The following is an 18,503-nucleotide window of genomic DNA, read 5'->3' on the forward strand; positions in this document are numbered from 1 at the left end:
GTATAAATAGAAATACTGAACTATCACAACTAGAAACAAATCTAGCCATGATTGAGGTAAGAATACTCTTGTTAAGAGAACTGCCAGTTCCAAGATCAAATTGGACCATTAATATTCCCACATTTTCTGGACCATCCTGAATTATGACAACTATCTGTCCAAGCTTTTCTCTGATGTGGTAGAGCAGAAAATGAAGAGCAGAAAAAGCTAAATGATGGAGCACGTTAATGACACCTTACCTCAAGCCTCCCTACGCTTCCTCTGTTTTGATGGCCAGCCACCAATCAGCTCTGCAGTGGGTGGACCACTGAGTGGGGTTGGAGTTGCACTGGAGTTCAGAATGGATGCTGGCATGGGGGACCAGGCTGGGAAATTTCTAGGAGTGGAGCTAATGTTAGTCGGCTTCCACCCTTGGTTGGCAGCACTTTGGCCGCAGCCCTGGACCTGGAACTTTTGGGTGGCGTAAGTCCACGGGGAGGACTTTCCAGTGGAGGGTGGGATTTGCTTTTTTCCTCCCTCCCGGCACCTCTAAAAATCCCACTGGAGGCAGTACAGTGTGGCCTTTGTCACAGCACATCTGGCCTCTGTGAAACATCTGTATTGAACTGTATTGAATCGTCAGGAGAAAAATTACTAAGCAAACAAATTTACCTGTAGCTTATGTGATAGGGCATACATGAAATAAACTCCATCTCATGGCAAAAACACCACCAGAAATTCTTCCTCTTTTGTTATAGCAGAAGCACATGTAGGTTCATTTTATCAGAACTTGAAAAATACAAGCCACCTAACATTTTTTAAAATGTAACATTACAGACTACATTTAAAAATTAAGCTAGAAATGAGATGTACATTTTTATGCCATTCTTAACATGTAAAAGAAACTCACCTTCAACTGCACTAGCTGTATTACATTCTTCAAATTCAATAAGTCCTTTTAAAACATGAAAAATAAGGCAATTACTTCTCTTAAACATTCCTCAGCCATTATGATTAAATCTGTGGCATTTAATTAACAACCAAAATTAACCAGTTCAACACATTTGAATTAAAATTTGTCCATGATTTATAAGATAAATATTTTTCAAAACTTTAAATTATTTTTATTGTATACTAACAGAAAACATGAATAGCTTTTATCTTAGAGGCATGAATTCACTCACCAGACTGGCCCTTGTAGGTATATCTTTAAATATGGCAAGAGAAGCTCAGCATGAAGAATGCCTGACCTTCTCCTGGGGAGAGGGACATGGTCTCATCTCTGAGACTGCATTGCATTTTCCTAAAGGCATTTGGACTTCCATGGAGGCACTTGGAAAAGATCAATTCTCTCAGCACTTCCTTCCATATCCCTAAAAACCCATGCATCTTCAAGAGCAAGATTGTGACCCTCCCCTAGATGGGGGATGGGCGGTTTTGGTGGTAAGTATAAATTTTGGTTGGCTACAAAAGTCAGCCATAATAAGTGGAGAACTGCTCTTCTAAGATACTGTCCATATGCAGCGCAGCCAGCATTATTTAAAGAACGCACATTTCTCTTTTAGAACTGTTTATTACATGCAGTTTTAATCAATTTACTCCCCATATGATAGAATAAGATTTCTTATGGATGATATCCTAAATAGATTACTCGCTTCCTTTAAACAGGATTACTAAAAGGAATAATTTAGAAATACAGCATACTATTACTAAATTACAATAGAGGCACCACTGTATCAAACAGACAACTGTTTCTTTTATCTCGAACAAGAATAAGATTAGCATCAAAGGGGTTAACATGGGTTTCTTACAAAAACACACGCAAGTACTTCTCGCTGGAAGCTGATCTTTTGAAAAAGGGGGGAATGATGTCACCACAAGTAGTAGGCAGTTTCTATGTATTCAACTGCATCCAATGAATCAGGACCAGATGTCTGAATGTGTAACGTATCTTGTTCCCACTGTCTTCAACAATTCCCCATACAACTCAGGATTGCCAAGCTCCAGTTGGGGCCTGGATGTCTCCTGGAATTACAAATGATCTCCAGATAACAGAGATCGGTTTTCCTATAGAAAACAGCTGCTTAGAAGAAGAAGAAGAAGAAGAAGAAGAAGAAGAAGAAGAAGAAGAAGAAGAAGAAGAAGAAGAAGAAGAAGAAGAAGAAGAAGAAGAAGAAGAAGAAGAAGAAGAAGAAGAAGAAGAAGAGGAGGAGGAGGAGGAGGAGGAGGAGGAGGAGGTGTTTGGATTTATATCCCCCCTTTCTCTCCTGTAGGAGACTCAAAGGGGCTTTCAATCTCCTTGCCCTTCCCCCCTCACAACAAACACCCTGTGAGGTGGGTGGGGCTGAGAGAGCTCAGAAGAGCTGTGACTAGCCCAAGATCACCCAGCTGGCGTGTGTGGGAGTGCACAGGCAAATCTGAACTCCCCAGATAAGCCTCCACAGCTCAGGCGGCAGAGCTGGGAATCAAACCCGGTTCCTCCAGATTAGATACACGAGCTCTTAACCTCCTACGGCCCTTGGAAGGTGGAATCTATGATATCATATCCTGCTAAGGCCCCTTCCTTCCCCAGGCTCCACCCTGAAATCTCGAAGAATTCCCCAACCTGGAGTTGGCAACTTAACTACTCAAAACCACAGCCCTCCTGTACACTCATCCCTCTACAAGGCGGCAGAACTTCTCACATTGTCAACTGTAATCTGGGACACAACTATAGAGAGGCACAGAAAGCCCAAAGAGATTACATTACTTCTATCTACAATACTTCAGAATGCAGGAGTTTCACCAAATGAAATAAAACAGGAAAGAACTAAAAGTCAGAACTCTTACCTCACCCTACAGACAACGAAGAGTCTACCTTCTGACTGGGATATAAAAGATCAGATCTCCATACCTACTAGTATCTGACAAAGGGAACTTTGACTCTCAAAAGTATGTACCACAAAAATCTTGTTGGTCCCGAAGGTGCTACTGAACTCGAATCTAACTGCTAAACAAGTCTGATGCACCTTTTCAAAATATAATTTAACTCAGTGAAAAAAGACACTATGTCGAAGAAACCATTCCAAATATAGCAATATACCCAATTCCATTTTGAAACAATTCCATTTTGAGGTAACTTCAGATTTTACTCTCAAGATAGTTTTAAGTGATGTAACTACTTTGCAATTAATTTTCTCTCAAGGGGGACGACAGACTATTTTTTTACAATGCAGTCATCTTACCATGTCACCAGCTCCATAATTAATTGGTGAAATAGCACTAATGGTTCCAAGCATCTCTTGAACAATTGCAGACCAGTGTCATGAACAGTCAACTAGTGGGTTCTCTGAGGAAGTAGATAGCCCAGACTTGACAAAGATATTTATTCACTTGAAATTCATTTTTCTTGAAGACAACTGGCTATGTATGTTATTAAAACCACCTCTCTCACAAAAATCTTTGTTATTAGACAAGTTGTGAAGTTTTGTGCCTCAGTGTATAAGTCGGCCAGATACCAAGTATTAAAAATAAATAGGGAATCTACAATCTTATTTTTAGGGTTTTAAAAAATAATGCCATTCTCATAACTGCAACAATGGTTTTAAATATTTTCACTATCTATTTTAAATCATGATTTTTAACTGTTGTTACATATAGTTTGTAAGTACTTCATGCTGTATTTAGTGCTTTTTATGACTGGGCACTGCAATAAAATATGTTGTTGTTGCTGTTGGATATATGTGTTACTAGATATGGAAAGTAAAGAGTGTACATTGGAAATTCCTGCTTTATTGCAAGGAAAATGTTAAAATGAAACTGTACTTTTAAACTAAAAATTAAACCCACCTTTAGAACTTCTTATGAATATACGGCAAGAAAATTTTATTCCAGCAAAATCAATAAAACGATATGAAAGCTTTACAAAAAATAATTCACATTAGTTCTAAAGATACTTGTAGCTACACATACAGCAGACAGTATGCTTGGTTTTAGAAGAAAACAAAAGGGGTTTCCTGCCTCTGGCATTAAATCACGCATGAAAGGAGGACAATTTTTTCAAAACTGCATATGCCTCACATACTGCTTTAAAATGGCAAAGCTTTGCGTGTCTGGCTCAGTGCCAGTTGACAGCTCAGCTGGATATCAATGCACATTCTGACCCCCCTTGCAGCATGTCACTTCTGAATTGTTTCCGCAGTAGAAAGTTTATTCAACCTCTCTCTCAAATGCAGTGGACCGACCATCAATCTGCTATTTAATCATAGCAAGACAGGTTATTTTTCTGACAGCACTAAAGCCAGAGAGCAATTCCTAATGAACAGCTTGATACAAGTGGAATTTCAACTGTTTTAGCCTCAATTAATTCTGCTGTCAAAACAAATGATTGCTCTTAGTGCTTATATGTTGAGCTCGATCACATGTTTATGTGTACAAACATACAAGCAATCTTTTTCTTACTAACATTTGATACCATTACACGTCAAGCATCACCAAAAAAAATCCAATTAAAAAGCTAGAGAAAAAGCCCTGCAAATATTTGGTATTCTTTACCAGCAACGTTTATATTGCTTGCTAAATGAAAATAAATCACACTAGATGCTCTATTGCTACATCCAGATATACAAAATTTAAAATAAATGTTTATCTATCACAGCTCTGCAGAACAAATTTACGAAGCCTTTAAATACTGATGTGAACATTCCGTTTATATATATTTACCATGACAACTGGCAATATCACTGTCTATCAGACAATCAAATTCTGTCCAATTAGTTTACTTTTTCCTTTGGCATTGTGCTGTCTGAGTCACACAAAGTAAATACAAAATAGGCACACTACACAAAACACCTGTTCCATTTTAGGTCTCGTTTTCAGTTTTATCAAAGTTAACACCATTTGCATAAGTTTTTTTCATGCTGTGGTCACAGCTGCGCCATTTGGTCTGAACACCTAAAGGGCCATCCCATATTGTCCAACCCAGAATTTAAGAATGGTTTCTAGCAAGCCTTCAGTTTATACTGTGCTATGCTACTGTTAGCCAAAAAATATAGGCAGTTGCTGCTGTAGGAAGGTGGATTCCACTATGTACTAATAAGTGATCTAAAAATCACTTATTTTTATGTTTTACATTGTATTGTGAATTACTCATTAGTAGGTCGCAATGGAGATGACATTGGTGGTTTAGGACTGATGATCTCAGTTTGAATGTAGTCAAGGGCCACGCCACTTGGTGCTCTTATTGGATTTATATTTTGATACTATCGGCCATGTCTTCTTGTTCAAGCATATGGAGGTATACGTAGGAATTAAGGGAAGTGCTTTAGACAGGTTGAAACGGTTCCTCATGGACTGAACTCCAAGGGTTACTGTTGGAAACTTTTGTCATAGGTATGAGACTTGCCACGCTATTTAATCACTATGTAAAGCTCTTACAAGGAATCGTTTGCAGTTTTGGATTAGGTTGTCATCAATATTCTGGAAACACTCAGGTTTATATTATTTTATCCAAATCCCTCAATGATGCTATAGGGATCCTGAGACCTTGCCTGACTTGCTGTGATTCAATGTATTAAGGGTGAATAAGCTGAAACTGAATCCTGATAAGATGTGATGAAGCTAGTTGGGAAAGCTGAGGTTGTGATGGGCATTGTACGGCTCACATCTGAAGGAGTCAAATATGGGCAGGGCAAATAAATATACATGTTCTAATCTCAATAGGCCAGGCTAGCCTGATCTTGTCAGATCTCAAATGCTAAGCAGGGTCACCCCTGGCAAGTATCTGCATGGGATACCTCCAAGGAATACCAGGGGCATGACGTGGAGGGAAGGAATGACAAACCATCTGTGATCACCTCTTGCCTTGACCAAGGTTTTACTCTGCCTTGACTAGGGCAAGCAGGTAGGGAGGTAAGAGAGAGAGAGAGAGAGAGAGAGAGAGAGAGAGAGAGAGAGAGAGAATAACTGAGAAATTAAGTAAGCAAATTAAGTAAGTAAAATAACACATAAAATAAATAGTACGGGAGACAGAAAGAGAGTACAAAACCAAGTTACCATTCATTTGAGAATCATAGCTAAAAGCAGATATAGAAAACTTTTCAGACTTATTTTCCAGCAAACAAAGGATTTCATGACATCTGCACAATATAAATGCATCTCCCAAATTCTTTTTTTTAGAAAACGTGGCAAACACAAGCAGTCATGATTTAGATCATGGTCATAGCTTAGGGGAGGCAGTAATTAATATACTAGTAGAACCAACCTAAGCAGAATTACACCATTCAATTAGAAGTCAATGGGCATAAACTTGGGTAACTCTGCTTAGTATCATATGTATCAGATCTTCATCATGCTATTTCATTATTCCTTGAATATTTCCCAACAATGATCTATCTCACTGGTCAACTGATTTTAATTTACAGACATCCTCACCAACATGCATGCACTTTCTGCTCCACGCTCTCTCTGAGAGCCAAATCTATACCAACAGAACATTTTCCATCCAGAAGGAACAATGCCATCTAGAAATAATATCTAGTTTCATTTTTTACAAACATTCCCATGAAAATTGAGGAAGTAATATTCCATATAATGCCAAAGATGCATCCACTGGCAATCCACTCTCTCCTACACTACCAATTCTGAGTTTATTAATTGACCTGAACATTTCTAACAAAAAGATTGGACTCAGAATTTTACGGTCTTCAAGACATATTTGATGAGGGGGGGAAAAGTTGCACTGACACACAGAAGGGAAAAATCAATCTTAATAAACCACTATAACTAAGGTTTACCATAATTATATGAAAGGTACCTGACCTATACAAATAGTTTTACGTATGTTGGTAAATATAGCCTAAAGGCTGCTTTCAGCCGTAAAGAATAAACTGTACAGGAAAATAATTTTTGTAAATATTCCCGGTACGTTGATATTAAGGATACATGAGTATTCCAACTCCTGACATAAAGGCAATTCACAAAATAGTGAATTAATTATTTTTACTCTCTTACCGGGTCGCTCTTTGCCTGTGCCTTTTGACTCAGCAAATTTTTGTATCAAACTGTCGACGGATGTGTTTGCCATGTTATTTATAAATTCTTCATGAACCTTTGAGAAAAAGAAGACTATTAATAAAGTTTGATTTATTTATCAATTTTATACCCTGCTACCCCCTTGCCAATCAAGGTCTGGGGAGGCTTATAGCAAACTAAAATATAATTCAATAGATGATGATGATGATGATGATGATGATAACAATAACACAATTTAAAAACAACTATATGAATCTACTATTTGAAACATAGCTATTTCAAACACACCAACAGTATAATGATTCAGTGGAAATAACACAAGAATTTCAAGATACACGCAATGACTAAATAAACGCCCATTGAAAGAGCTGTCTTATTAGCTTCTGTAGGGGTTTCAAGGTTCTACAGGGCTCATATGCTCTCTGATAAAACAGTCGACCAGAGTAGGGCCACCACAGAGAAGGTCTTAGTAGAAGAGAGGAGAGCAACTCAAGGGCCAAACACCACCAAAAGATTGAATGATGAAGAACACAGGCAATGTGGGGATTGTAATGGAAAAGACAGTCCTTCACAATGTAGGGCTTTAAAGGTTAAGACCAGCATCTTGAATTTGATCTGGAAACCAATTGCCATCAGCTGCCTTGATACTGACTATGTGTGTGTAGACCACAATGTGCCAGTGAAAATCCTAGAAGCTGCATTTTGGATAACCTGAAATATCTGGAGCATCTTCAGTGGCAAACTCCAATAAGTTCTGAGGTGACTATGGCTGTGGCCAGATCTGACTGGGACAGATAGAGAGTCCTGGCAAAGCCAGAAAATACAGACCTTGCCACTGTGGCTACTAGTTTGTCCAGAGAACACAAGACATTAAGCCATTCACCCATGTTCCTCATGAAGTCCACTAGTGACAGCCGTGCTCCATCAAGTTGTAACCCCCATATCAATCCAACCCTTTCCAACCATGTGACTCCCATCTTTGATGGATTCAGCTTCAACCAGCTCTCCCTCAATCACTTTACCACAGCACCCAGGCACTGGCTCAAGACCAGGAGAGCTGAGTCCTGCTGCTAATCCAGCAAAAGGAAGAGATGGGTGTCATCAGCATATTGATGGCACACAGTTCAAAACCTGACAAACTCCACTAGAGGGCACATATGTATACATTAAACAGCATAAGGGATAAGATAACAAATGAATGCCTAACTCCTAAGGCCAGAACCTCACTTCCTTCAATGAGAGCTTCTTGACTCTACACTTTCCCTATGTTATCTTTAGAAAGGGGAGGCCTTGCAGTGGGGGGCCACCAGTACACTCAGTGGGCCCCCAACTGAGTCAAAGTGTGTCATGCTCATTATAAATTAAATAAGGGGGAATTTGCATCCATAGTTCGTAATAAGCTTATTCCTTACAAGGTTCTCCATAGGTATCTTTAATTTGTCACACATTCTTAACTCTTGTTTTTTAGTTTATAATCTGCTAATCTGTTGAGGGTCAGACACTGCAGGATGCTAGAGGGATATTTAGGACTTTTCTAAATCTATTATAGTTCTGTATAAAGAGTAGCTTTGCATTAACAGTGGTAATATAGGAAGACTCTGTAAGTTATTTAATAATTAAATAAATAAAAGACAGCTAAGGAGCAGGGTATATTGCCAAAAGATAGTTAATGATTTTTTAAATCTATTTTTTAAATGAAAGAACAACACATGGTACGTGTAAGTACAAATACATAAACTCCCTTTCATATTTATTTCCTGGCTGTCTGCCACATGAGACTTACATCTTGCCAAACACAAAATAAGAGTATTTGTCATATCATGACTTCCAGAGCAGCAAAAAATATGGTAGTATACATCTTGAGAATATATTTGCTTTTTTATTCTAGAAATGCATAGTTAAAGTCTCTTTATTTCTAGGGACAAACACTAATGGTGCGATATAAACTAGGCAAATGAAGTTCAAATTTACATTTTCTGCTAAATAGTCTGGGTGCCAAAAAAGCCGAATGTGATCCAGTTTTTAAGACTGGGAGTGGCAAGAGCTTCAACTGAACACTGGAGGCTCTCTGACACCATTTCCCAGGTCCACATAGACTTGGGAAACCGCAATGGAAATTCTACCTGCCGTGGTTTCCCAAGTCTATGTAGACTTGAGAAACAGTGGCGGACGGAACAGAGCTTCAATTGAATGCTGGACAAGAGTCCAGCCATCCATGGATTTAGAAAATGGCAGTGGGGGGCGGGGGGCACAATCTCTTTTATTTGGTAATATTTACATTCGGGTTTTAGAAACCTGACAATTTTAGATAAAATGTTGAATAAAGCCAATGGTTATCTGCTTCATTTGGATTTACTGAAGATTTCTGGTTTTTAAGACTCTGAACACAAACTTTACTGTGTAAAAAACACTGTGCAGACCCCTAATGTAAACTGCTGTACCTCCCCACCCCTTCTACAATGCCTTACCGCAAGAGATTTAGAGCAAGAACTGGTAAATGCAGTACCGTATATACTCGCGTATAAGTCGAGTTTTTCAGTCCCTTTTTTAGGCTGAAAAAGCTCCCCTCGACTTATACGCGAGTCAGCCCTTCCCCACCTTGGTCAGTCCCCAGCCCTTCCACCTTTCCCATCTGCATCCCTTCTTAGGACAGCCCACGGAGGCTCCCCACTCACTTTCGGCGTGTGCGGCGTCAGTTTGCAGAAGCCTTGTGGGGCAGCGTGGGCCGTGGAGGCAACGAAGCCGGCTGAGGGGTGTACTGGCAGGGGTGGGAGCTTCAGAGGTGGCGAGCCGGCCATGAAATTGCCAGAGATGCATAGGGGAGCGGCTCCTCTGCCCGCCCTGCCCAAAAGCCTGCCTTGCAACAGAGCGGCATGGACGGCAACAATGAGGAGGAGACGGAGAACTCCAAGGGTCACGGCTGGGCGGCCCCTCCGTGCAAGCTTGCCTGCCTTGCTGGAGTCTAGCTGGGGAGAGGGAGTTGGTGTGCAGCGCGCCGCACGCTGCCCACCAGCTCCCTCTCCCCAGCTAGACTCCAGCAAGGCAGGCAAGCTTGCACGGAGGGGCCGCCCAGCCGTGACCCTTGGAGTTCTCCGTCTCCTCCTCATTGTTACCGTCTTCATTGCTTTTAGTATGGCATTTTCATTTCAAAAGAATGTGTATTGTGTAAAACCAACTGATTACTTAGGGGAGCTTATTGTTGTAACGTTCCAGAGCGTCTAATTTAGTCTCACTATGGTTTACAGTTTCGTTTCTTTCTCCTCCTAACTTGCTGTTTACAGCTCTCCGTACTCTATCCAACCGTTTCCACTTTTCTCTGTGCTCTTCTCTTAAAGTGCTGCTATCAGAGCTCCTTGTGAGGAATACCATAAAGGGGTGTCTAATTTAAAGTTTTATTGAGGTAAGGAAATTCTTTAAGTCATTTATAGCCCTGCTATATTTTATCTCCTCTCAAAAAGCAAAGTACACGTCTTGCTGGTTTTTCCCCAGTTTTCACCATTGCAATAATTGCCTCTTCCTTAACTATAATAGTCCTAAATGGTAGACGGAAGAATTTAACTCCTTGTCTTATTCATTTGCTGAGTTAGGTATCTAAAGGCATTTATAAGTTTGTTTGTTTGTGCTGGGTTTAATGTGTTTGGTTTGGCCGCTTCTAAAGGAATGGCTAGTTCCCGTCACTTTGCTTCGCTTCGTTGCTGTCTGGGTGGAGTCTTTCTCACTCATTTTGAAGCCTTGAAAAAGTCCGCTCACCCAGTTCCTATGTTGTCAGTGAAGTTGGGGTGCTTTTTCCGGCTCACTGGCTAAGTGAACCTGTTGAAAGACTGCAGAAAAATATGGGAAAGTATTGCAGAGCATGGGCATGCTAAAAGGAAGCATGATGTGCCTCAAAAGAGACGTAAACCATATCATACTCAAGCATAATTTATCTGCTGTAAATACCACCTCCCTGTTTCTGTTTTTGCAATCACTATTGATTAAAATCATTATCCTGGATGTTAGAGCACATTCACACCTTCTCTTAGTAAGAATTATTTAAATATATTTACAGTAATGCTCTGTTCAAAAAGATCCTTTATTAGTAAAAGATCTTCAAGCCTGAGCTGCAATCAAGCACAGAACATTCGATTTCAATGGCTTTTAAGCATTTTAAACTCTGGGCTGGATTTTTTTTAAATCTGAGGTTTTAAAATGCATTTTAAAAAGTGCCTGCAAGGCTACATTCTTATTATTGCTACTCTTTCATGTGAATACATTTCAACTAAATTCAGGGGGGTTATTTCCAAGTAAATGTACACTGGACAAGCTGTATAGAACCTTCAGCTCCATGGCAGGAAAGAACTGAGGAAAGGACTGATGTGTTGTGAAGTTGAATCCCCTCCATTTTCACTTCAAAGTAAGTTCTGCTGTATTGTGAGGCTTACTCACAGGTAAGCATGCAAAGAAGTGCAGCCTTAATTCCATAGGTTTACCAGACTCTCCTTCATTTGATGGCTGAGGAGATGCTTTCCTATACCGCAGCAGCAGCAGCAGCAGCATCTAATTAGGTCACCTGATTGGTCTTGCATTCCTAGTTTATACCCTGTAAACACCCAAGTTCCACAATATGTTTATTTCTCAGATGCATTGTTTCATTTCATCTCCTGGGAAAACCTACTGATGTCTCAATTAATGTAATTTTATTGGTACCGGTATCTATTTTTATTTTTGAAATTTACCAGTAGCTGCTGCATTTCCCACCCTCGACTTATACGTGAGTCAATCAGTTTTCCCAGTTTTTTGTGGTAAAATTAGGTGCCTCGATTTATACACGGGTCGACTTATCTGCGAGTATATACGGGTATTTTGTCTAAAATGAATACACTAGCACTTTCCTGGGAGTAAACCCACTGAACGGACCCAAATAGACCACAAGCAAAAACTTACCTCGCCAATTTGTAAATGAACTTCTTTTACTGTATTTGAAAAAGATTTTATAATCTCTTTCATGTGGGAGAGATGCATTTCTTCAATAGTTTGGAACTTCTGTATCACAAATAAGCATTTAGTTGAGTACATACAATGAGAAGAACACATTTTGTAAAGCGACAGAATTTAAAGCACTAATTATGCTTACCAATATGTCCCACTTTTTTTCAATTCTGGGTTATCGACAGTATATTTTAATATAGAGGTGGTATTTAAATATCAATTATACAAAATACCCCTATAAATAATCTTTAAATATAGTCTTAAATATTCCCATTGAAAATTGAAAAATGTATAGGGCTTAGATTCACCAAAACCTTTCCATAGGCAGAAGGATTTCTGCTCATGTACCATGACTTTTCCTGTGCTCCACCCCCCGCCCCGCCTAATGCTGTTCCTGCTCTTATTTTCCCACAGACCATCTACTAAAAATTTCACGTTTCTGTGAAATTCCCATTACATTTTAAAGAGATACTTGCATATTCACATGAAAATCTAAGTATAATTTTACAAATTTTAGAAGCTATTTTTTTAAAAATCAGAAGGCCAAATGCTAAAAATCCCTAAGACTACAGTATGTGAATAATGTTAATCATTCCACAAAAAAGTGTCCAAGATGAAAGGTAATATGCAAAATGATTAGTTTAAGATCTTGTTTTAGACCCACCCACAAGTCTTTCATCAGTTAAAGAGGTTCAGAATCTGCACCCCAGAAAACAAGACTCTGCTGCCAACAAAATGAAGAATCTGTTTACTTTGGATGGTTGATTATTCTCCTCCCCCTTTTTGGAAGGTTAACTTTTCCCTATCAAATTCCTTCTGAAGCATGTATAACAGAAGAACAAGGGGAACTGACAGTAAACTTGAAAGGCGATTAACAATCAAAATGCAGTGTTTGTTTAGGTTATACAGATTTTTAACACATATGCTTACCTGTGCAGTTTCAGTCATTTTCTGTTCAAAATCGGATTTTGCTGAAGCATATTTTTCTACATATAGCTTGTATGTATCAGTAGCCTTCTTGGATTTTACTGCAGCCTTCATGAAAGAATTACAAAAGGAAAAAAAGATATGGCAAAGCAAATATTTTAGATTTATAATTGTATAATTGTAATTCACAACTATCCTGTCTTTAATGTTCTGCACTGAATACTAGAAAATACTAATTCCTGCCACACGAGGGCTCACACAAATAATGTACCAACATGAAATCATATGACAAACCCCACTGGGTGATTTTACAACATTCAAACCTGATGTGTGAATATGGCCTAGGCAAGTCAATCCCAAAAAGGAAGGAAATATAAAATGCCAGAGCAAAACTACTAATATACCTCAAAATGCAAACCCTAAAATTATTTAATTTACTTCACTTATACCCTGACTATCTTGCCACAGGAACCCAAAGTAGCTTACATCATTGTCCCCTCCTCCATTTTATCCTCACAACCACCCCTCAATAGGGTAGGTAGGCTGAGAATGAGTGATTGGCAAGAGGTAACGCAGCAAGATTGAATGTCAGAGTGGGCATTTGAAACCAGGTCTCACAGATCCCAGTATGACATTCTAACCACTACTTATCACTCCTGGCAATGATAAAAGGACCAGAGGTCTTTCTCTAATTACCATGGCACTATCAAGTTTTATCAAATCTCACATAAATCTGGAATAGTATAAACAGTGATTTTGTGAAAATAAGACACATTTTTCTTTAAAAGCTGTAATCTCAAATAGACTTTTTATATAGTTTTAAAAGCTGTAATCTCAAATAGACTTTTATATAGTTTTCATTATCATTATGTTTGAGGAGGTCTGGAAGGCTCCCAAAATCCTAAAATTTCACCCAGTGACTTTAAGAAGTGCAGGGGCCAGGTAGGCTTTTTGCACAGTAAGGGTATTTATTGGATGTGCAGATTATTTTTGAAATGTTCCTCTGGCAGCAACTACCACCACGGCTCAAAGATCGGTGTTATGCTGAAGCTGAGTTGTGTCAATCGTTTTTGTTTCAAGCTCCGCCTTCTGCAGCAGCCATTTTGCTGCTGCGTCCATCATGCGTAGCAGAATGCCAAATGTGTCTGCAAGTTCAAAAAGGTTGAGGACTCCTGCTTTACCATATATTTTTATTTCTAACCCACCTTGAGTCTCAATCCAAAAGGCAGGCTTTAAATAAATAAATAAAATACAACTCGGCAGCCAAGGTGCTCTTAAACCTCTTTCTTTCTGCAATGATTTCTACAGCCAAATTTTTGTGCAATCCTAGCAACATTAAAAATGTCCAAAGTAGTAAAAATACATGCTGGCTTCAAATGGCACTACACTTTCAACAAACTGAAAATCTTGTCAGCAAGATCTATTCCTGCTGCCACTGCCTGATTCAGAGGCCGATTTCCCACAGTCAAGTAATCATGCAAAATATCAAGGATTCAGGAAGAACTCTCCACTGCCTGATCGACGAACAAAGATTCATCCTGGTTCTGGCACTCATTCTCCCCCTTATCTTGTGTCTTTGCCGAACTTGCTTGAAAGTACTACTTTTTCAAAAAAAAATGTATTCGATCCAGTTTGGAGGGGAGGATTTGGGGTCGAATCTTGGTTCAAATTTCCTGCTGTGGGGCATGACGCAAATGCCAATCAGTGCGTGTGGTCCTGTTCTCGCGAGAGCATGAAAGAATGAGAACCAACCAGAAACTTGGGCAGGGGAGACGTGATGACGTGCTGACATTCTGACACAACATCAGCACGTTTTTGCAGGAGAACCAAAAAAGGTCCCAGCCCAACACGGCATGACAGCCAATCAGAAGAGACCCACCAAGCCGATCACTTGAAAAAGTGCAGTTTATTTTCAAACTTGGCTTGATTTAGATTGAATTTCCCAGTGGAGATTCAGCCAGGGTTGCTAAATAACCTCAAAATGGCAGGCTAGACCTTTTAACAGCTTTGAGGAGCCTTGTTTTTCCCAGTTTTCCTGATGTTTTCAGCAAACTTGGAGACTATCCCAGGTTTACAGAAAAATCCTGCCTATCTGTGACCCCATTGTGTGGATTTTTGATCTGCATTGTAAAGCCATTGTTCAGTATTAGACACAATGATCTTGCTTTTAAATTCAATCACTTTTGTTTCACTCAAGATGTACACTGATCATAGCTGATTTATACTTTAACATTCTAGCAAATATTACATAGATGTTTTCAAACTCTGTGATCAGGAAATAAGAGACAAAAATACAAACATTACCTTATCTACTTCTCTCTGTGTTGCCCCTTCTTTTTTTAAACGCTCATGCTCCACACATTTTGAATTGTAGTTTTCCTTTGCTTTCTGGAGGGCCTGGGTTATACTTTGAATGTTCTGCACAGCTTCCAAAGTTCCTGAAACTTCTTCTTTTGTCTGTTAAATATCACACTGTGTAAAACTACCAGTTTCATTTGGGGGGGGGGGATTGTCTTAATAAAAATATACATTACCTTTTTATGTGCTTTTAACTGTTCATCGCCATACTTTTGTACTTCTTTTATTATTTCTTGCAACTTCCGAACAAGTTCTAAATGACAGCTTGCTAATTTTTCACTTGATGACTTGAAAACATCCCAGACTGGAGAAAATGATCTGGGAATAAAAGAAAAGTTGAGCAGTTAAATGCTGAAACAACCAGAAAGGAAAATAACATGTTAAGCATGGCTTTCCATTGGACACAAATCCAAACATATTTTGTAGAGCCCGACCAACTTACCTTAGAAGCAAAAATTAAGCTTCTTTCTACCCTGTTAGCATGCAGAACCAACAGAAATAAGTCTCAGTAAATTTGATTATATCTTGCTGCCCACAAAAAAAGCATTCTCTGAGCTACAAATACAGTGCAGAAAAGGGAAAAAATCATGACTCTACAGATGTTACTAGAGTGGCTTGTAAGAACAGTGAAATGCACAAGCCTGAGAACTTCTACATACTTCCTAGTTTACAGAAGTGAAAGACATATGTTCTAATCCAGGAATTTCAAAATCAAAACACAGAAATGAATGTTAAAGCCCTCAGGCTTAATGCACAGCATTTAAATAGCACATTTCAAACATTTTGTATCTATGAGCTTTGTAATCATTAAGCCAGCTACCCTTGCAATAATTTTCTCAATAACCTTGTGAAGACTGACAGTTTCTTACTCTCACATACCAGATAAGGACTAAAAATAAGAGAAAGATCCATAGGCTAATTTTCTGCTGTAACATTTGCCTGAGGAACTTCCAAGCTTGAAGCTCAAACTCACTCCATGCATAGGAAAATATATGCAAGGTTCTGGACAGCAATGGTACATTACTCCATTGATTTTAAGTTAAACATATATCACCTTTGAAAACATTCTGGCCATAACAGAGCCTTTTTTCTTTTCCATAAGTTGACAATCAGATTTTAAAACGTATACATATAATTTGTGGTTTTAAATGAAATTTAATTCACTACTGCATCTCCCAAAAGCATTCACTTGAACGTTCATTTTATGGTCAAAGATAGTCCTAATTAAAGTTGAAATTTCTGCCTTCCTCTCCTCCTCTCAAGTTATCATTGCATGCTGTGGAATTATTTTGGGATGGGGGAGGGTTGGTAGGCAGCCAAGATCCAGGGATTAAGTGTTGAAAAATTCCAGCTTCAATAATTTGGGTTTAAAAACCCCCAAACACCTTGTCACCTCCCTCCCCTCCCCAATTTTTCTGCTAATTGTGGTGCTGTCCTAGCTCTGTAGAAAATTACTATGGTCTGCACATGGCCATACTCTATGAATTTTTAGACCCACCTTGTGTCTAAATTGTATTTCTAAGACTTCCGAAGACCCCATGTATAGGTTTTCTAAGCATGGTTTAACCTTTTACCATACCAAGCCATACAAGCATTTACAGGAATTTTATTATATGATTAAAGGGAAGATAGAAAAGGCTCATCCAACAGCCTAAATTCTCTGTCCAATGTTTCGTCAAAGACCTCCTCTGAGTGAATTATAAGGTTTTGCTTCTACACGGTTACTCACCCGAGCTGTGAATAGTTGCTTGTTGATTTGACTAGCTTTGTCATCGACCTTGAATATGCCTCCTCTATTGTAGCCCTGTTAATAACAAAAGACAACTACTGTTAAGCAATCCAAATACAAAAATCAATAGAGGCTTTGGAGCACGTGAAAAAGTTCCACTGCATTAACTGTAAATTTGTTTTAAAAAAAGATGCTATTTTAAGGAAGTCGAACTGATCTCTATTTGAGTGCAGGATATTATAACATTTTAAAGTACTGACATGGTGGCTTAGATGCTTTTCTTCAAATAAAAGCTAAATAAGCTATCCAAATTCCAGAATGGTGTAATAACCAATATGACACAAACAACCAAAGACAAAATGCACAACTCAGTCTGTGCTGGTGATTTGTAAGCACCAGAGCTTCGACAGCAGCTCATCATGGGAGTCAGAAAAGCTACCTCCTATCCAATCCAAATTCAACAAAAAGAAAAGCCACTGGGTAAATTCATCCGGAGAGCTGGGCTGGGTTACCATCAAATCTGTGGATGACAGTCAACTATTTTGCACTTCCAGTTGATCCCAGGGAAGCTGCAGAAACATTGAACAGGTGCCTGGAGACAGCTAATCAATTGAGGCTTAACACCAACAAGACAGAAGTGCTACTGGTGGAAGGCCTGACAAAGGATCACCAGTTGAGTATGAAATAGCACTTCCCTTGAAGGAACAGGTGCATAGTCTGGAGGCACTCTTAAACCCAGGTCTACTGCTCAATAAGCAGATGGTAATTGTGGCCAAGAATGCTTTTCACCAGCTCTTCCTAAGCAGAAAAGATCTGGCCACTGTGGTGAATGCCCCAGTTACATTTAGAATAGATTTCTGCAATCCCCTTTACATGGGGCTGTCCTTGAAAAATATTCAGAAACTTCAGTTGGTATAGAAAGCTGCAGTCAGAATGCTGGATAGAATGCGTGGTAGGGAACATATCACTCCTGCTTTGGCCTATCTACACTGGATTCTAATATGTTCCTGGGCACAATTCAAGGTGCTGCTCCTGACTTTCAAAGCTCTATGCATACAGTCTGAGACCAATATATGTAAATCCCAACATAACACTTAATCTCTTATGAACCTGCCTGACTATCAGGGTCATAGATATTCTGCTTTGGATGCCTGAACCTTCTGAGGTCAGGTGGGTGGAAATCTGGGAGAGGGCCTTCTCAGCCACAGCATCAACATTCTCAAACTCAGTCTCTCCCCAGAGAGATTTGTCTGTCCCCTTCTGTTGTTATCTTCCACCTGCGGGTGAAGACTTTTTGTTTCATTTGGAATTCCCTCAATGATCATTCCTTCCTAACCAATGTTTTTTCTGTTTTGTATATATTTTGAGTATTGTGTATGTATTTTAACTCTGGTTTTTTAAAACTCTTTTAAACATTGTTTTAATGATGTATATTTGGTGAGGGGATTGATTTAGATGGTTTATGATGTAATCTTACCTTGTACGTTTTGAACTGTTAGCTGCCCTGATGGACCTTATAAGAGCAGAAAAG

The 18,503-nt window shown here is 39.1% G+C and overlaps 1 protein-coding gene across 1 annotated transcript in view; it reads right to left on the reverse strand.

Moving 5' to 3' along the window:
- Positions 1 to 18,503, reverse strand: part of FCHO2 (FCH and mu domain containing endocytic adaptor 2) — a 63,335-nt gene that overhangs the window by 36,786 nt on the left and 8,046 nt on the right. Inside the window, exons 2-8 of the mRNA XM_048502962.1 lie at positions 16,973 to 17,047; positions 15,420 to 15,561; positions 15,190 to 15,342; positions 12,889 to 12,993; positions 11,914 to 12,012; positions 6,970 to 7,066; positions 890 to 934 (exon numbers count right to left, since the gene is read on the reverse strand). Of these exons, the coding sequence (XP_048358919.1) occupies positions 890 to 934; positions 6,970 to 7,066; positions 11,914 to 12,012; positions 12,889 to 12,993; positions 15,190 to 15,342; positions 15,420 to 15,561; positions 16,973 to 17,047 (716 nt within the window). The remainder of the gene's footprint in view (positions 1 to 889; positions 935 to 6,969; positions 7,067 to 11,913; positions 12,013 to 12,888; positions 12,994 to 15,189; positions 15,343 to 15,419; positions 15,562 to 16,972; positions 17,048 to 18,503) is intronic.

Source organism: Sphaerodactylus townsendi, linkage group LG07 (genome assembly GCF_021028975.2).
Source record: "Sphaerodactylus townsendi isolate TG3544 linkage group LG07, MPM_Stown_v2.3, whole genome shotgun sequence".
NCBI classification, from domain to species: domain Eukaryota; kingdom Metazoa; phylum Chordata; class Lepidosauria; order Squamata; family Sphaerodactylidae; genus Sphaerodactylus; species Sphaerodactylus townsendi.